Source organism: Penicillium vulpinum (assembly GCF_028829585.1).
Source record: "Penicillium vulpinum strain IBT 29486 chromosome Unknown utg000003l_segment0_segment0, whole genome shotgun sequence".
NCBI classification, from domain to species: Eukaryota; Fungi; Ascomycota; class Eurotiomycetes; order Eurotiales; family Aspergillaceae; genus Penicillium; species Penicillium vulpinum.
This window is the reverse complement of record NW_026643243.1, coordinates 8,368,646-8,386,016: the sequence shown is the minus strand read 5'-3', so window position 1 is coordinate 8,386,016 and position 17,371 is coordinate 8,368,646. Positions and strand designations below refer to the sequence as shown.

The 17,371-nt window shown below is 47.8% G+C and overlaps 8 protein-coding genes across 8 annotated transcripts; 2 read left to right on the top strand and 6 right to left on the bottom strand.

The window, feature by feature from the left end:
* Nucleotides 1-5,031: 5,031 nt before the first annotated feature.
* N7479_008208 (BTB/POZ domain-containing protein) lies at nt 5,032-5,903 on the bottom strand (the record flags this gene model as incomplete). The annotated part of the gene is made up of 3 exons (XM_057255902.1): nt 5,032-5,601; nt 5,666-5,792; nt 5,845-5,903. 3 exons carry the CDS (start codon nt 5,901-5,903, stop codon nt 5,032-5,034), a joined length of 756 nt encoding a protein of 251 aa, XP_057109764.1.
* Nucleotides 5,904-6,285: 382 nt separating this feature from the next.
* Nucleotides 6,286-8,165, bottom strand: N7479_008207 (uncharacterized protein; the record flags this gene model as incomplete). The annotated part of the gene is made up of 2 exons (XM_057255901.1): nt 6,286-7,865; nt 7,922-8,165. 2 exons carry the CDS (start codon nt 8,163-8,165, stop codon nt 6,286-6,288), a joined length of 1,824 nt encoding a protein of 607 aa, XP_057109763.1.
* Nucleotides 8,166-8,880: 715 nt separating this feature from the next.
* Nucleotides 8,881-9,970, bottom strand: N7479_008206 (CCDC90 family protein; the record flags this gene model as incomplete). Its single annotated transcript, XM_057255900.1, has 3 exons — nt 8,881-8,983; nt 9,042-9,375; nt 9,442-9,970. The coding sequence occupies 3 exons, from the start codon at nt 9,968-9,970 to the stop codon at nt 8,926-8,928; spliced, it is 921 nt and encodes a 306-aa protein (XP_057109762.1). The 3' UTR covers nt 8,881-8,925.
* A 367-nt stretch (nt 9,971-10,337) lies between these two features.
* sec53 (phosphomannomutase SEC53) lies at nt 10,338-11,389 on the bottom strand (the record flags this gene model as incomplete). The annotated part of the gene is made up of 5 exons (XM_057255899.1): nt 10,338-10,587; nt 10,648-10,722; nt 10,802-11,118; nt 11,169-11,231; nt 11,288-11,389. 5 exons carry the CDS (start codon nt 11,387-11,389, stop codon nt 10,338-10,340), a joined length of 807 nt encoding a protein of 268 aa, XP_057109761.1.
* Nucleotides 11,390-11,961: 572 nt separating this feature from the next.
* Nucleotides 11,962-12,770, bottom strand: N7479_008204 (putative DnaJ chaperone (Caj1); the record flags this gene model as incomplete). The annotated part of the gene is made up of 4 exons (XM_057255898.1): nt 11,962-12,538; nt 12,587-12,647; nt 12,699-12,710; nt 12,764-12,770. 4 exons carry the CDS (start codon nt 12,768-12,770, stop codon nt 11,962-11,964), a joined length of 657 nt encoding a protein of 218 aa, XP_057109760.1.
* A 793-nt stretch (nt 12,771-13,563) lies between these two features.
* N7479_008203 (uncharacterized protein) lies at nt 13,564-14,091 on the top strand (the record flags this gene model as incomplete). The annotated part of the gene is made up of 1 exon (XM_057255897.1): nt 13,564-14,091. The coding sequence occupies one exon, from the start codon at nt 13,564-13,566 to the stop codon at nt 14,089-14,091; it is 528 nt and encodes a 175-aa protein (XP_057109759.1).
* Nucleotides 14,092-14,892: 801 nt separating this feature from the next.
* On the bottom strand, nt 14,893-16,215 carry N7479_008202 (uncharacterized protein; the record flags this gene model as incomplete). The annotated part of the gene is made up of 3 exons (XM_057255896.1): nt 14,893-15,926; nt 16,036-16,101; nt 16,149-16,215. 3 exons carry the CDS (start codon nt 16,213-16,215, stop codon nt 14,893-14,895), a joined length of 1,167 nt encoding a protein of 388 aa, XP_057109758.1.
* Nucleotides 16,216-16,829: 614 nt separating this feature from the next.
* On the top strand, nt 16,830-17,348 carry N7479_008201 (putative COPII vesicles protein Yip3; the record flags this gene model as incomplete). The annotated part of the gene is made up of 1 exon (XM_057255895.1): nt 16,830-17,348. One exon carries the CDS (start codon nt 16,830-16,832, stop codon nt 17,346-17,348), a length of 519 nt encoding a protein of 172 aa, XP_057109757.1.
* Between the last annotated feature and the right edge of the window lie 23 nt (nt 17,349-17,371).

Here is a 17,371-nt window from a genome sequence, read left to right as displayed (position 1 = left end):
CACACCTGATATAATTGACCTAATAACCGGAGATAGTACCACGCAGGTGCTAGGGAGAGGTAAAGTCAGACTTTTAGGGAGATACCCGGTAAAGGGAAGGATAGAGATTACCTTAAGCGACGCTCTATACTCACCAAGTTTCTATACGAGTCTCGTGTCGTACGCGATGCTAAAGAAGAAAGGCGGCCTCTGGTGCTAACGTACAAACTGTATACGGGACCCAAATAATAGACCTATTATCTGTGTGAACCTATAGGATCAATTCAATCTCTGGATCTTTGATAAGCCAGGCGAGGCTCCGCCACAATAAGTATATACTGTGCAGCAAGCACAACGGAAATCAGTGAAGCCACAGGAATCAAGGGCTTCCTCTAAAATTTGGCACCGACGCCTAGTATATATTCAACCGCGGACCGTAGTAAAGCTTACTACTATAGTAGACAGCGTTGTTCTTAACGATAAAGGAGGAGCAAGCACAGAGTAAGAATCTCTATATTAGACCTATAAGACAGGAAGTGCTCCGAGGTAGATTTCAAGACGATAAGTTGGATATACCTTTGGACGTTTTGGAAGGGTATATTTCGACCTAATTCAGCTACAGCTAGCCTACAATAAGCACCGCTGGATATCCCACTTCTACCTAGAAGGACCGAGATTCCACTGGATTATGACTTACGAAGTGAAACCTGAATATCAATTGGCTATCAACCAGTTTATATAACTTGTAAGAAATCAGTGGAAGCTACCAATCAAGGCCTTCTACTACGACAATAAAGCAGCAGCTGGCAGAGCAGCGGAGTATAGTCTCATAAGCGATAGTATCCTGATATATCACTCCCCCCTAGGGTACTCAGAGATAAATAGGTATGCTGAGAGATCAGGTGGAATGATTATCACCCGGATACGTATACTCGCCCTCGAAGGGAACCTCCCAAAGGAGCTATGGCCGGAGTTCGTAAGCGCCGCTGTATAGTTATTAAATTGTACACTAACGTATATCGCCGCCGAGAATCGGTGGGTAGTACTATAGGAGGAAGTGAGGAAGGAAGTCGCACTATAGGCGCCGAGGATAAACCTATCAAATATTAGGTTATATAGAAGCTTGGTGTACTGCAGGATTGAGAAGTAAGTACAGTCCGATAAGATAAACCTACGTACAGAGATTGGCTTCGTGGTGGGATACCTTGCCTCGAATATCTGGAAGATCTGGTTCCTATATAGTGGGAAAGTGAGGTATATCAGGGATATAGTTATTGACGAGACACGAAAATATACCCCTGATTATAAGAAATATCAGCCTATCCCACTACCAGCTATAACGGGACCACAGGAACTCACCGTTAAGGAGGTTGTATAGGTGATAAACCACCAAATTACTAGTTAAGAGGAGACTAGTACAATAGAAGAGAGGACTCAGGATCTACAGGAAGTACAGGAGCCTCAGTAAGTACAGCAGTAAGAGGAGGTTCCGCAGCAAGCAGAGGTCTAAAAGATGACAGTCAACCAACGAGGGACTACCCCAGTCTAGGGGGTGGGTGATAGGTTATATTGGCCGACCCTAGACCCTCCACTATAAGCACTACTAGGTTCCTTTCCGATTGAACAGCCCCTACCACCACTACCAATCACCCCACCGCAGGAGTAAGAGAGGTATACTGGCTCTGGTTAGGGGGTGGATACCGAGGGAGATCAAAGGGACCAGATCCAGTAAGAAGAAGCGGATCTTGAAACCACTGAAGACGAACTAGAGAAGCAACTTTAGGTAGAGCTACTGGCTCCGAGAAGAGAGATAATCGGAGATATAGATACCAGCAATATACTCAGTGGTAGGCGTAGACGCCAAGTAAGGTAGGAAAAAGACTTCGCCTACGCGATAAGCACTACCTAAGAAGTGGAACCGCCGGCGCTACTCTATGCTTTTGCCGCTGGCTTATACGCTAAGAAACCAGACACTCGCCGCCACCGAGACGACCTCCCACCACCGCCAAAATACTGGAAGGATATAATGAACCACCTATTTTAGGAAGGTTTTCTCGCAGCGATGAGGAAGGAGATCAACTCCCTCTCTAAAAAGGGGACTTTTAAGGTTATTAAGAAACCAAGAGACCGAGGGAAGCAGATTCTCCCTCTTTTATAGGTGTTCTTATACAAATTTGACCAGGACGGGTACCTTTTGAAGCTTAAGGCCCGTATCTGTATACGCGGAGACCTTGAAACTATCTCTTACGAGGAAAAGAGAGCTGCTACGCTAGCAGTAAGGACAGCGAGGATGATTTTTGCCTTGGTTGCTGCCTTTGATCTTGACCTAAGACAGAGAGATACTGTCACCGCGTTCCTAAACAGCAAGTTAGACCAAGAGACGTATACGTATATACCTAAGGGATTTCAAAACCTAGGTAAATGCTGGAAGTTACGTCGCGCGCTATACGGTCTACGGATTTCACTACGACTTTGGCAGCAAGAAGCAGTAAGCGTGCTCCGTAAGCTAGGTCTACAGTAAGTGCCAGAAGACCTATACGTTTTTATAGGAAAAGGACTACTGGTTTTCTTCTATATAGATGATATCCTAATCGCCAGTTATACCAATGCAAAGGCGTAGGCACAGCAATTAGAGCGAGATCTCGAAGCACACTGGGAACTGACCGATCATGGAGAAGCAGTATAGTTCCTAAATATACGAATCATTCGAGACCGGTAACAAAAGAAGCTCTGGTTATATTAAGATAGCTATGTGATAAGTATTGCTACCCGATATCACTTGACAGAAAGGGCACCAGTCTATACTCCACTGCCGGTTGAGGAATTGACCCCTTTTTAGGGGGTGGTAACGCCAAAGGAAATCCTGCTATACCAGCAAAAGGTGGGCTCAGCAGGGTATGCCACCATTATCACTAGGCCCGACGCTGCAAAGGCGACCGCGAAGCTCGCGCAATTTCTCACGAACCCCGGTCTACAGCACTAGTAAGCAGCTGATCGAGTTATTACCTACCTCTACTCCACCCGGAACCTAGCGATTGAGTACGGAATAGCTAATACTGGGACCGACTCGGTGCAGTTTGTAAGTGACGCTTCGTATAGAGACCACCCGGATAGAAAAAGCTCAGCTGGGTATATCTGTCAAGTATACGGCGGTCTAATTGACTGGAAAGCAAGTAAGTAACCCACAGTGACAACGTCAACCACAGAAGCAGAGCTACTCGGCCTATCGGAGGCAGGAAAGCAGCTCCAATGGTGGCGCCGATTGCTTCAAAACCTCGCCTTTACTCCGTCACACCACCTGACAATCGACTGTGATAACGAGAGGACTATCAGCTTATTGATAAGCGAGGACACAGCTTTTGAAACGAAGCTTCGACATATCGATATTCACCACTATTGGCTCCGCCAGGAAGTCCAACAGGGTCGAATACGGGTGCGCTGGGTGCCTACAGCAAGCATGGTTGCTGATGGCCTCACCAAATTGCTCACTCGGCAAAAGTATGAGAGCTTCGTGCGACTGCTCAACATGGTTGATATAGGCCATCTTATAGACTAGGAATTATAAGATGATACAGCGATCTCAGCAAGTATACTGGGACCGCTGAGGGGGTGTGTCGGCGCAGATACACCAGGATACCGGAGGATTTATTAATCCTAAGTATGCAGTAATATTTCTTATGTAATCAGGACAGTATAAATTGCCAGGAAGTCAATACAGCAATACGGAGAGTTGAATACCATTGATTGGACCCATACATTTCCACCATACGGAGTAGTCGGACAGAGGGTTAATGCCTAAGGCACCAAGGCATCCATAACATATTGTATCCAAAAATTTTCAAAGTTCAAGACGTCCACAGGTGTTCATCCCGGCCCGAACCTCAGTTATTTGCGCCAGTTACATAGATACTGTCGTATTACAGTAGAAAGTAGTAGAGTAAGTAATGGTATTAATCTGGTAGTAGCACCGTAGTCATATTGACACGGTAGCTAGGCTCTTGACCCTGTATCTGGAAGGGATAAAGAATACTGCTTCTTCTGTCCGTTCAGCATTTGATGCTGTTCAAGCGGGAGCAACCGAGCGTGCTCATATAGTGTCCTCTGTTTAAAGTGCAATTATGCACGCTGTGGCAAATATGCTATTTATTGACGTGGAAGACATTGATATATATATATACACAGCTGGCTGTGAAACGCCGGCTGGAAAAGAGTTAGGCCAAAAGATCATAAGAACAAACCGAACATGTGTTTACCATTGCAGCGGTATATATTCGGCCCTAATATCCGGTGGGTGACCACAACTCACAGCACTTGGCAGATAGAAGTTCTCGCATGCCGAGATCTTCTCCTCTCCCTCCCCTATGAATACGACTTGCGTACGCCTTCACTTGCGTCCTCCTAGTAAGCCTGGTATCAGGCTCTTCTAGGGTTCAAGAAAACGATACGAGGAGTAAAATGTCACATATAGTGATCTTCAGGCGCTTGCAGGATATACAGGTGCAAAATAATGGTGTTTAGGCCATTCAGGTGAACGGGCTGAATAGTAAAATAGTAGGTGTAAGGATAAGCAAAAACAAAAACATAATATATAGTCAGGATTCGCATGTGGCCAGCTGCCATAATACTAACTAGCTAACCGGTGTATGGCTTAAAGGATGGAACACCTTGAAAATGACCTCTGTTAATATATCTACCGTCCCCAATCTTATACTCTTTACGATCTAATCTTTGACCGCTTACGCCTTATCGGTGATGCTCTCATCCTGAGACTTGATGGCCAAACTCGGGTCAAGAAAGTCTAATATGCTAATGTGTCGCTAGTGCTTGGAGGAACCAATTCCGCAACTCAGCTGCAATCGAACTATCTACACCGAGCTCTGCCACGGACTTTGACGTATAACATCCGTTCCCCCATTCTCAAACAAACCACTTTATTCATAACAAGGATATAGCCAAGCATGACTCTGCCTTGCTAAATACTCCTACTAGCATTACAAAAGAACCACAATATCCTCAAAAAGAGCTAGCATCGCAAAGTAAATCAAGAAGAACTCAAAAAGCTCCAACCTTGTCATCCCGGCAGAACGGACATGCAATAAAATACTCTGCCACCCCGACCTCGATCTGCCATTTTGCAAAACAAGACATACAAGTGAAAGACTGGACTATACGAACTCTCATAGAAGCGGGTTGAGGTAGCCACCTATGCGAAAGCAGCACAAGATCTGTAGCCAGCCCAGGTGTTTCCTCAATCAGCCTCTCAAATGCGCTCTTCTCGCGCAGGTACCTCCTGTGCTTCTGACAAACCGCAACCACCACATCCCTCAGACCTCGATCCAACCGTGGTGTCGTTGTGTATGCTTCAAAAGCAGCCGTCAGGAAGTTGTCTGAGTTCCAGTGTTCTTGGGCGAGGGTGACGAAGGTTAGTTTTGCTTGGATTTTGAGATATTCCACCTCGAATTTGTCGGCAATGGAGTATACTCTGACGTTGAATAGCATGGGAGACATTTGAAAATCGGATTGGTTGATGTCATAATGTAGTCCGTAGAACGAGCGTATCATGGCTTCCACGATTCGCGGATGCTCGTCTTTAATTTCGAACACATGAGCCTCTTCGCTTTCCTGTAGTTATTACAGTCAGCTGGGTCTGTGAATAATAAGGAGCTTGGGTTTGGGGGCAACTCACAGGGGAAACATCAGAGAAGAACCTGCAGAAAGTCTCAGATCGGCTGCAGACTATGAGTCTGTGCACCTTGAAGGCTTGGTCCGTGGTGTGAATGGTGAGATCGGAGAAGATGCCTGTGTGGTAAAGTCTGTCTCTTCTCAGTTCCCTTATTCATACCGTGGATAGACCCAGTAACTTACTCCCCTAGTCGGTGGATAAACAGGTCGGTACCCTCAACGCTGTGAGAGGTAAGCTCCATTGCAAGAACGCGTCGAAAAGAAATGTTACGCGAGGGGGGCAAGAAGAGGCTGATAAAATATGTGAAGAAATAAAATAAGATTCAAACTTGTTGGGGCAACAACGATGAGCAGTTTGTATGCTTTTTGTGCTCAATGCCAAATGAGACTGAAATATTGAAACAAAGGTAACTGATTATCTGGGACCTTGTCTCATCTCCGACTTGGCTATTATTTGTGCAAAAAGAATTACTAAATTTCCTACAAGATCATAAAAACTCACTACTGGCGCTACTCTATCATGACGCGTTGTATCCCAGCTCCGTGTCCCAAACGGGAGAGACATCGTCTACCTTGCAATATTGAACCTTAATGTCCAGAAATAGTCATATTATGCCATACTCACTAGTTTATCAGAGACCCGGGTCCCTTTCCAATCATAGCCCTCACACTGTCTCTCCCAGTATTCTCATTATCTTGTGGAGAAGAAGGTGAGGACTTGCCGTTAGGGTCGGTGTCATGTACAACGGTACTATTGACTGCATGAACAGATCGGTGGTATGATTGCCCATTCATCCGACTTTCGAAAACATGGTTGGTTTCGCCCCAAGAGCCTGAGTTTCCACCAGTGATGGATTTATACAGCGCCGTGCCGGACTGACTTGTGTTTAGGTACGATGGCCCCGAGCTGAAGGTATAAGTGGAAATACCGATCCCTCCTGTTCCCTCGATTTCGAGACCCCTCTCCATCCAAGCGTCAATAGTTGTCCCATTCGGGGGGAAGCCGTAAGTTGCATTAACAACCAGAGGGTATTGGAATGTAATGCTGTTTGAGATGGGTTTGTGTCCGAGCGCAGTAATAGTGTTATTGCCAGTTGTGAGTTGTGTGTTAACTTGACTGTATCCTTGCTGGTCGAGGAGACCATAGTTGGAGAAAGATAGCTTTTGAGACCAAGAGTACAGGGAAGAGGTCACAGTGAAATCTCGCTCGGCGACGACAGAGTATGACAGAGAATCGTTCCCCCCGGCCTCACTGTGAATAAGATTCCGAGCCACAGAAAACACTGGCAAGGGAGCATCCACCGTGGGCGCCTTGCTGTGATGAATGGTAGTGGCTTTAGACCTGTCGTCATCGATATATAAGAAGATATTTCCTGTGACAACCCAGTACGAGCCCACGGTGTTTGAAAATGTGGCGGTCCCATCTGGCGAGACATTGAGCCCAGTCACCCGAATTTCAAACGAATGTTGTTTCCCGTCTTGCATCATGGGGAGGAATGGAGAAATGTCAATCTCCGGCTCTCGAAGGTCAAATGCATCAATTCCAACAACCGGACGCCAGAATCCTGGAGCCACGCCTCCCGTGAAGATAATAGGGAATGGCCAGACAAGCCCAGCAAGGATCCCATCGATATAGAGCTGAATTTCACGGAAAGGAGTGTACCCATAGAGCCCACCGACAGTGCTTTCAAAGTCTTCGGTATCCTCAGAGAAGACATTGGACCACCAGAACTCTTCTTCTGATTGTCCACATGCCGATATGGACACAACAGCACGCGATGCTGCAGCGGGGATCTTGTACATGACTGTTGTGTTGTCTGTGGGAAGTTGGAAGGCACTTGCAGAGTTTGATGCTGACTTTTTGGCAGAGATTGGGAGAATCATATCCGCGGTCTTGACATTATGCTCCTTTGAGAAATGCGCAGTAAGGGTGGCATTGAACGAGGCAGTATAAATATCGTTCATAATATTTCCCAAGTCAAATATCAGCTTCTGGGGACTCTTCCATAGCGAATTGTACTGTGACATCTCTTTAATATAGGTCCAGACAATGCCAGTGGCTGAAGGCTCCGCGGTCGAAGTCCGGAACACTTCATTGTCTCCAAGGTACATGAGTGCCAGGCGGTCATATTGCCTTCCCCGAGAGGTGACCGTGAGATTAATTCGCACAGTATCAAAGTCGCAGTTTGGGGGCACGTAGTTGCCTAGATGAAATAATTAGACCACACGTACAAGTAAGTGGACTATCGAGATTTCTTACCAACAAATGGCGCCCCATAACTGACTGCAAAGACGTGATCCATGAGTAGCATCTCGATATTGCAGTGGCCTTTCCCACTGGAAGCCAGCGATATTGGCTGATAGAGCTGGAAGAAATCCTGCAACCCAGTTGGGCTAGATGCCTGGGATGGAAGGCCAGTAACAGACTGCGGTCCGCTTTGAAGCGAGAAAGCCGATGGAAGGTGCCCCAAAAGCAACAACCCACATATTGCGAGTAAAACCATGATAGATAGTAGCCCGGAAGTTAAATTAACTCTTCTCGGCTTGCTGCGGGTCTCGTTCGCCTTTGATTTGAAATCGCAATGGTCAACAGACCAAACAGTGCTCTCAGTTTTGCAAGACTCTTGGGGCTTCAGTGGTTCTTGACTAAGTACCAGGACCGAATATCGATTCCAGGACCTGTGATGCGATTTATAAACATTGCGAAACGTAACCACAAGCCAGAGAAGAAGAATGGTTAACAGCCATGCAGCTAGTCGGGTAAAATAATACTCCATTGGAGGTCGGGGATCCATCATCAGTTGATACAAGTGCCTTAGAGGGACTAACATGTTAGCTCTACCCAGATGAACCAGTCAGGATATTGGGTTTTATCCAAGACGGGTGGCTAAAGGCTATGTAACCTTGAAAGTGGCTCTTGCGATGCAACGGAATAATATTCATGCATGACATGTGTACTCTGCTGGACTTGCCCCTGGAGATAAGGTGCATAAAGAGGGGAAGGTGCATCGGACTTCTGACACAAGCCTTATGTAACCCCCGACACCTCAATTGTACCCGACATTTGAATTATTCAACAATTTTCATTGAGATTTACCAAGAAATGCTTGGTTGTCTTGACCTACTTAGAAATATAGCATGGCTAGACGAGTAGAGAGTACATGTAGTATACAAAAAAGAGCAGTTGTGAGACAATACATGTCTCATGTAAAGCAAGCCAAAAACAAAATCACTCCATATCCAATGCAGACTTTTGTCCCAAATTCACATAAACAAGCGCCAGGCACCAAGAATAAGGGCCGCAGTACCGGTACAGACACCCCTGTAAAGAAAAGAAAGTCAGCATAATCTCGGGTCTCAAAATACTTCGGGGATCATACATAAGCCACTGCAACGTAGAGAACTTGACAGCCTCCACTCGTTCCCTTAATCCAGCAACCTCTTGTTCAATTCGCGTTTCAGTCTCCTTGATACGCATTTCTTGACTATTTGCCTCCTCACGAATCCGACCCTTCTCAAGGTTCAGATCCAACCGGACCGATGCTTGTGTACGTCCGATCTCATCCCGGAGTCGTGAGTTAAGTTTAGCGAGGTCCGCTGCGATCTTCTCGTGTGATGATCGGGTCAACTGTGCCTCTGTGGAGTCTGCGTTGAGTAGTTCGGAGCGCAATTTAGCAAAATCCACTTTTTGGGTGTAGGTTGATCTCTCTGAATCTATTAAAGCGTTTCCCGTTAGATACCCGGACAAGCATTATAAAGCCGCGATGCGCCTTCTCATACCTTCTCGGAGGACCATTGTCTTGGTAAGATTCTGGATTGATTCTTGGATAATATCGTTCAATACCCGCATCATTGCTACGGACTGTTCCTCGCTGAAGCCCTCCGCCTGCAGGCGCTTCACGAATTTCAGGGTGTCAAAGTGATGATCGCGGGCCCGAACTGGTGTCGCATGAAAGGCGCGACGAGCGGGATGATAGGTAGCCACGTATACACCATTGTGCCGGATCGGATTGCCGCGTTGGATTGTAGACGTTGCCGGGGTGGTTATAGAGGTTCCTCGGGAAACAAGGTATGCAGAGATAACATCCCGGGCGGATGTTGAGATGAGTCGAGAAGACTGAGAAGGTGGGCTTGGAGAATGAAATCGTCGTTTTAAAGGACTCCAGCCTTGAGGAAGTGGTTGTCTTGGACTTGTGGTAAACGCAGGATGGTGGGTGATGGTAACGGAGGGACGCGAAGAGGAGCTGTTCCAAGTCAGGCGGGGAAGGATATTGCGCGGGACATCCGCGATATTTTTTTGTGGCGCCATGTCAATGACAGTGGGCAAGCGTATAATTTATTCAATAACTGCGCTTGAAACTGATCAAGAGTGACGCCAAAAAAAAAGGAAAGCTTGGAAGATTCCGAGGCCTGAAATGATCAGGATGACTAAAGGATATCGGGAAAGATCGACGCTTCCAGCCTGGAGTTTCCCGGTCCCGGTGCCCGCATACCCGCATTGCCTGGAAAAACATTTTTCTTAAGAGTTATATTCTCCTTTCATGCAATTAGAGGACTATTTTGATCGATCATTACCTAAGGCTGTCTTCAGAAAATATCCAAATCAGACTTCGCATGTAAACGCTATCACAAATCCATGCCCTTTCGGCTACTTGACACTCAATCTAACCTCGTACCTATAGGTCAAAGGCTTTCTTCAGCTGGCTGATGGTGTCTAGAGGACCATCAACGGAGTGTCCAATAGTGCGGGGGTCTTCGTAGATCTCATAATCATTTCCTCCGACGAAAGTCTTGTCGCCGAAGAAGTGGATGGTTTTGTAATCGATACCCGAGATGCCCTTTTCAGCTTCGATGTGCTGCAGGCAGTAGGTCTTATCCCAACCGGTGGGGAAGACGTCGAAAGAGATCTGGCCGCCGATAGAGTAGCTATGTTGGCGGATCAATTAGCACCATACCAAAGGCAAAACCCGCTGGACAAAGACCTACGTGAGACCGTAATCAGGGAACTCCTTTTTCAAGGCCTCCACCAAGGTCTTTCTGATGTTGTGGATCTTATCGAATCTATAGCGCAGGTCAGTCAGCTGGCCCATTGTCGTATCCATGATCACCTTGATATAGTGAATGCAAGATCAGCACGTACGCTTGGAACTCATCACGCTCTTCGATGCTAGCATTACGTCCAACGGGGCTAATGTTAACCATTCCATTCCGGAACTCAATGAAAGTACCGCGCTTGCGGGGCAACTTGGTTTTGGCAATGAACATGAGAACGAAATCCACCAGCGATTGGTACTTGTCTTCCCCGAGCCACTGAATGAAGTTGTTGCTGGCAAGCGGCTTGCCGAGGCGGAATGCGGTGAGACCATTTTCAGAGAAGCAAAAATCGAACATGGTGGTAACATCAATGGTGGGTGATCCGAGTTGCTCTTGCTGCTTCACAAGGTTTGAGCCGCCAACCTGAATCATGTTAGGAATAGGGTGGGTGTATTGATTGGGAGGAGACGAACGAATCCAATAGCGACCTTGTGGCGCAATCGAGAGAGCAACTCGAGCATCTCTGGCGAGGCATGCTGTAATAGAAATCTATTAGGATAACTGAACAGCAGTGAGTCTCATTGCGACGTACCCGTCTCGCGGGGGTGAGAGTCTCATCAACATCAAACAGAACAACGGTGTTCTTGATGGGACGGTCCTGCAACGTGGGGTAAACACTGGTAGCTTCAGTCATTTTGAAGAATTTGTTCAATTGAATCTCAATAAGGAATTTCTCAAAGATGAAAATTGCGGGCAACTTGGGGGTAAATATAGAGAGAGGGGCCTATTTTGGCCGCAAGCGGTGAGCGAAGGCGGAGCTTAGCGTGAGGTCCAGATGCAGATAGAAGGCCACCTGGTCTGTTTCACTTGTTTAGGGGGACTGATTATTATATAGAATGACTCACGCTGATCATTGAACTAAATTGATCTTGTATACGTTGCCGTCCTGGACCATGCTATGTTGTGCAGCATTGACATCCAGACCTACCTACCTAGACTCTTGTGCCTGACTGTTATCGATAAGAGATGGAGGGGTCTGGAATCATCAGAGTCTTGGAAACATGCTTGAGAATTATCTTAACTTAGGTACTTGTTTATATACTTGGGACATGTATGTCATGCTGTAATAATTGGTCCATAGCCACGTAGACATGTATAGTCTGAATATCCAACCCAACCCAATTCCCACCAAGGCCTGTAAGACTCAGCTTCCAAATCCCTAAATCCTCAACGCCCAACCGCTCAGAAACCCAGAATTAGACAAATTTAGCGTCCCATAGTAGACTGGAAAACCTTAGCGGCAAGTTCACTCAGGAGCCTCGTCCGATCCTGCGTTGGAAGGTCCAAGAAAACCTCATAGACACTTTTGCCCTTAGCATCTCGGACCGCGCCGATACGATTACCCGCAACAGCGCCAGCCAGCGCACCAGGCAAATTGCCAACAATGAAGCCCATAGCACCACCACTGATGCCGCCAACCAGCGCCCAAAATCGCCCGGTTGGGCGAGTCCGCCTCCCGCCTTGTCCCTCATTCTCCTCAGCCAGACCCTCTTCGCGCAGCATCTCTTCAAAGACGGAGCCAAACTGGTCACTGTCACGTTCATCGCGGTTACCACCGAATCCAAAGCTGGACCAGGGGAAACCGCCGGCGCCGGTTGGTGGGACTTCCGCTTCGGCTTCCTCGTCAGCTGCTTGGTATGCGCGAGTAGCATCATACTCCCGGCGGCGCGCAGGGTCTGAGAGAGTGTAGTAGGCGTCGTTAATTTCCTGGAACTTCTGTGTGCGTGAGGGTCGCTCCGGAGAGTCGACGGGGACTCGGTCGGGGTGGGATTTCAGTGATTCCCTGGACCTGGTTAGAGTTTTATCCCAAGGCTGGTTGTGGTGCACTCACCTCTTATATGCATTGCGGATCTGTTGTTGAGTAGCATCTTGAGCGATGCCTAGAGTCTTGTCTGGTATGTGTTAGTTAGAACAGTCAGTTGGGCCTTCGGGAGAGGTCTTACAGTAATCGGGCTCTAGTCAAAAGTTAGTATATATTTCGATAAGAGAGTGGGAATAGTTAACGTACTCGACATGATCACACCTGTTTCTGGGGTTCAGCAAGAAAAAGCCGTAGTATGCTAGACTAATGATAGACTCGAAGAAGAATCTGGAGAGAGTCTTCCATGGAAAGCTATCACATGAAGTGACGTCGTTATCGCCTTAGGCATTGATCCCCATCAAGTTCCATGGTCCAACTGTCAGGTTTTAAACAACTATGTACATCCTTATACTCCAAGAGACAACAGTAATATTCGAAAATAATTTTGAAGGATAATTCTTATTTCGACCACCGAGAGTGGATTTCTTTACTCTCTGGGTACTTTGTCTACCGCAGAATGTCGTTTAAGACTAAGTTTAGCCGGTTAAACCCCAGCCACCTTTATTCCACTAGGGGTGACCGATCAGTCCAATCTGAAGGCCCCATTGATTCGTCTGAAATTAGCATGCGGCGCTGTTTACGAACCCCCCTTAGAATCTCGATTGTGCCAGCTGTCAAAGAAATTTCCTGCATAGAAAATCCGCAAAGCGGGTGCACACATTGGTCTAGACTTCAAATTGCGCATTTCCGCAGCAGCTAGTGGCTGACTTGCATCTGTCTCTTTCACTTTTTCAATTGCCACGCAGAGGGTCAAAAAAAGTTTCAAAGAGATCATCAGGGGCATTGTCACGAAGCAACATCTCAAACCCACCTTCTTTGTGTACCAACCTACCGCAATCCCACTCATAACACCCACATTCCCTCAGACCAGAAACCTCTGGCCCCCAAGTGCGCAAAGTTGCACCCGTAAGCTTCAACTTCCGCTTCCACATCACCAAACCAATACAATGGGTTGGTTCGACGGTAGATCTAGCGCAGTGTCGTCGAATGGATACGTGAGGCGACGGTCATCACCCACGCCTAGCAGCCACAGCACGCACAGCAGACGCAGCAAATCCGGCCACTCCACGCACCAGTCGCGATCAGCGCCATCTTTCTTCAGTGGGTTTGGTGGAAGCCGAGCAGGAGGCCGATCAAGCCCATCTGTGTTGTCGTCGTTCTCATCTTCGTCGCGACGGGCCCGCCCCCGTGAGGGATTCGTCCAGCGCATGATCCGCGACATCAAGCGTCTCTTCCGCGATATTTATCGCTGGGCTCGTCGCAACCCCATGAAGGTCTTGATGATGGTTATCGTGCCGCTCCTGACCAGCGGTGTTTTGCCAAAGCTGCTTGCCATGATTGGGATTCGCTTGCCGCATGTTGTCACGAGTGCGCTTGGTGGTGCGGCAAAGTCTTCTGGTGGAGGTAATGGTGGCGGTAGGGGTATGTCTGAGAACATTGGCAGTCTCGTGAACATCGCCAAAATGTTTGCGTAGGCGATATCCCTGAACTGGCTGCTCTGTTCGAGCGCCTGAGGTCCCTTTCCGGGTCCCGTCCTTTTCCACGACTTGCAATGCTTTGCTGAAATTCAACACATGACGATCACGATGATGATACACCTACTGTCCTTTGCTTCTTTTTCTGCTTGTTTGCTCCTAACTCTGTTTTCTTGTTGGACTATGTCACTTTTTGATGCTGCCATGAGCTGGGAGGCCTGTCTGAATCCGATAGAGTTGATTTGTTTGGAAAAGCTGTTGTTTTTTTTATCGACAATGAAACATCTGAAAATTTGAACCAAGTCCAGAGATATGTTGAAGTCTCCTATTTGTACTAAACTAGACAAGTGTTGGTGCCCAAGCCGGTGGATAGGACGGCGTCGGACAGCTGTACACCGCACTAGTTGTGTGCACTGCACTATCCCTTGTATTGTACGGCGGACCCGCCTATAAACCCACCAAACAAGTATGATGTACAGATCTTACTGTGGCAAACCGGTCTTCGCAGGTATAGTCCATAGTATGGAGTGCCACACATGAGATGGATCTGCAAGTATGGAGTACATATCGTACACAAATAGGATCACCAATGACCCTGTGACCGTGCACAGCTAATTTTTGCCCTAAGATTTTGAATTTGAGAAAAAAAACTTATGTGTACATTTTGGTTCTACTTGGGTATTGCCAACAATTCGAGCAGGAATTGTATAGTAAAGCAACCTTGGGGAACTTTTGTGATGATCCCACAGGCAGAGAAAACAACAACTAACGCCCGAGGTGCAGCGACACAGCTGCCCAGCTCTATGATCGCTGGGACCGCTTGTTACGCTTTCGAGAGCGGGAGTTTGAGGTGGCAGTGGTCTCGGCTTCTTCAGCTAGGGGCTCCTCGGCCTCATCGGAATCTACTTCCTCCTCGGTAGTTCCAGTTCCCAAGACCCGACCAACAGTCTTGTTGAAGCACCAAATGGGAAGCTGGCACACCATTGTCTGACGGATAGTAGGGCGTTCGATCTGATCAATGTCGAGCAGGAACTCCTGGCGCTCGCCAGCCTCGTTCTGCTCTTCCAAAAAGACATTGCCAATAGAATCGACGATCAGGGTCTTTCCATTCTCAGCAACGACGCGCTTTCGCTCGCCAGTGCTGACAGGCTGCTCAGTGGGGGTGGAAGTACCAGAGGAGGCACGAGCGCTCACACGGGCACCTCCTCCCTTTTTATCCTTCTTGTTCTCCTTATCCATCATGCGCTTCTGACGACGGTTGACAGCCACGGCACCAGTATCACCGGATTCAGGGGCAGGAGGAGGCGCGGTTGCGACCGAGTCGAGTCCAGGGACACCACGAACAGCCATTTCATCACCCCAGGCAGCTCTACGGGCCTGGCGAATATAGCGATCCACAAACTCGCGCTGGCGCTTCCAGCCAAGGACCAGCGCAGCGTAGTGAGCACCACCACCGAAAACTAGGAACAGACCCACCAGCACGGAGCCCAGACCAGGACGGAAGCGCGAGTAGTAATATCCGGTACCCTTCCACAGGGGGAAGCCATTCTTGAGGAAGTGGTCGTAACGCTCTCGGTTGGGGCCACGCAGGACGTTGGCGACGAGGTTCAGACGGGCAGAGCGGGCATCGGCGTTCTTGACTGCGGCGTCAATCTCGCGCTTGGAAGGACCCTTGTTGACATTGACCCCCTGGTGGGAAGTGGCCTTGCTCTTGTCCTTGGCATAGTTGGCGATGAAGGCGCGCTTGACCTTGTCCGGGTGAATGGTTCTCGACTTCTTGCGGTAGGCCTTGGTGATTTGTTCCTGATTGGCATTGGGGCGGATCTCGAGGAGGTCTGCAGTGGGTCGGGTATAGAAGTTAGATACGTATCCCTGAAAATAAAAATAAAAAGAAAGTAATGACAATTGCAATGACAATGGCAATGCTAGGGAGAAGACACGTACCGTAGAAGGTCACATTAGCACCCTCATTTGTGGCCACGTCGTTTTGTAGCTCAAAGATCTCATGGTCTGTTCAATGTCAGTATGGGGATCTGGCCCGGGGAAACGATACCCACCTTCTTTGGACCAGGCAGAGACGAGGCCGCAGAAGACGAACAGCGACAGAAAAGCAAACAGCTTCATGATGATGGAGCGGTCAATGCCGCAGAAGCCAGAAACGAGTGAAGTATACTGAACGAATAGGCTGTGTGTTAGTGGAGGACATGTAGGGAAAAAAAAAAGCGGTCGGGCGTTTATCCACCACGAAGATCAAACGTGGCCCCAATTGAATTGGTGTTTTTTTGTTTTTTACTTTGAGGAGAAATACAGTTGGGCTCTGCATGAATAATTGCATCTGAAGATGATATATATAGAGAGAGATCTAGATTCTATGTGTAGTTCTTTTTACTTTTCTTCTGTTTTCTTTGCAGGAGTTCCTAGGCAAATTGCCCAGGGAGCCAGGAACTGGTTGACCTCAGGAACCCGTTACTATCATTAGAGAGACAATTGACATTGTCATTTTATTTCTATCTAACTCTGCTGTCTATTTCGTCTTATTACTTGAGAAACTCTTGGTGAAACGACCGTGCTTCTTGACTAAAATCGAAAGGGGAAAAGACCAAAAAAAAAAGAAAGTGACTGCCTCTCCGACGTGTCTCTCTCCGGCCCTCTCTTTCCTCTCCACTCTATCACCTATATTACCTGTCCCATTTTCAACCTTTGATTTTTCCACCCCTTTCCTACCATCTTCATTCAAAATGGTCTCTATTCCAATTGACGCGCTCACTTCGCGTTTTGGCGATCGTTTCAACAGCTTTCGCAGCACCTCTTTGAGCTCACGCTTCGCCAATCTACGCCCGATTTCTGAGTTCCTCGACATCAAGCGTGTATCCAAGCCCGCCAACTTCGCCGAAGCTCAGAGCCGAGTCAATTACAACCTGGCTTATTTCTCCAGCAATTATGCTGTTGTGTTCGTGATGCTCAGCATTTACAGCTTACTGACAAACATGTGGCTATTGTTCGACATGATCTTTGTGAGCTGTGGTCTCTGGGGAATCAACATGCTACAAGGTCGGGATCTGGATCTGGGCTTCGCTCGCTTCACCACTTCGCAGCTCTACACCGGACTACTCATCATCGGTGTGCCCGTCGGCATCTTCTCCTCTCCCTTCACAACCGCCCTGTGGTTGATTGGCGCAACCGGCGTGACCGTTTTCGGCCACGCCGCTTTTCTGGATAAACCGATCGAGAATGCTTTTTCCGAGGAGGCGGTCTAGGTGGTCGGCCGCGAGCTCCTTTT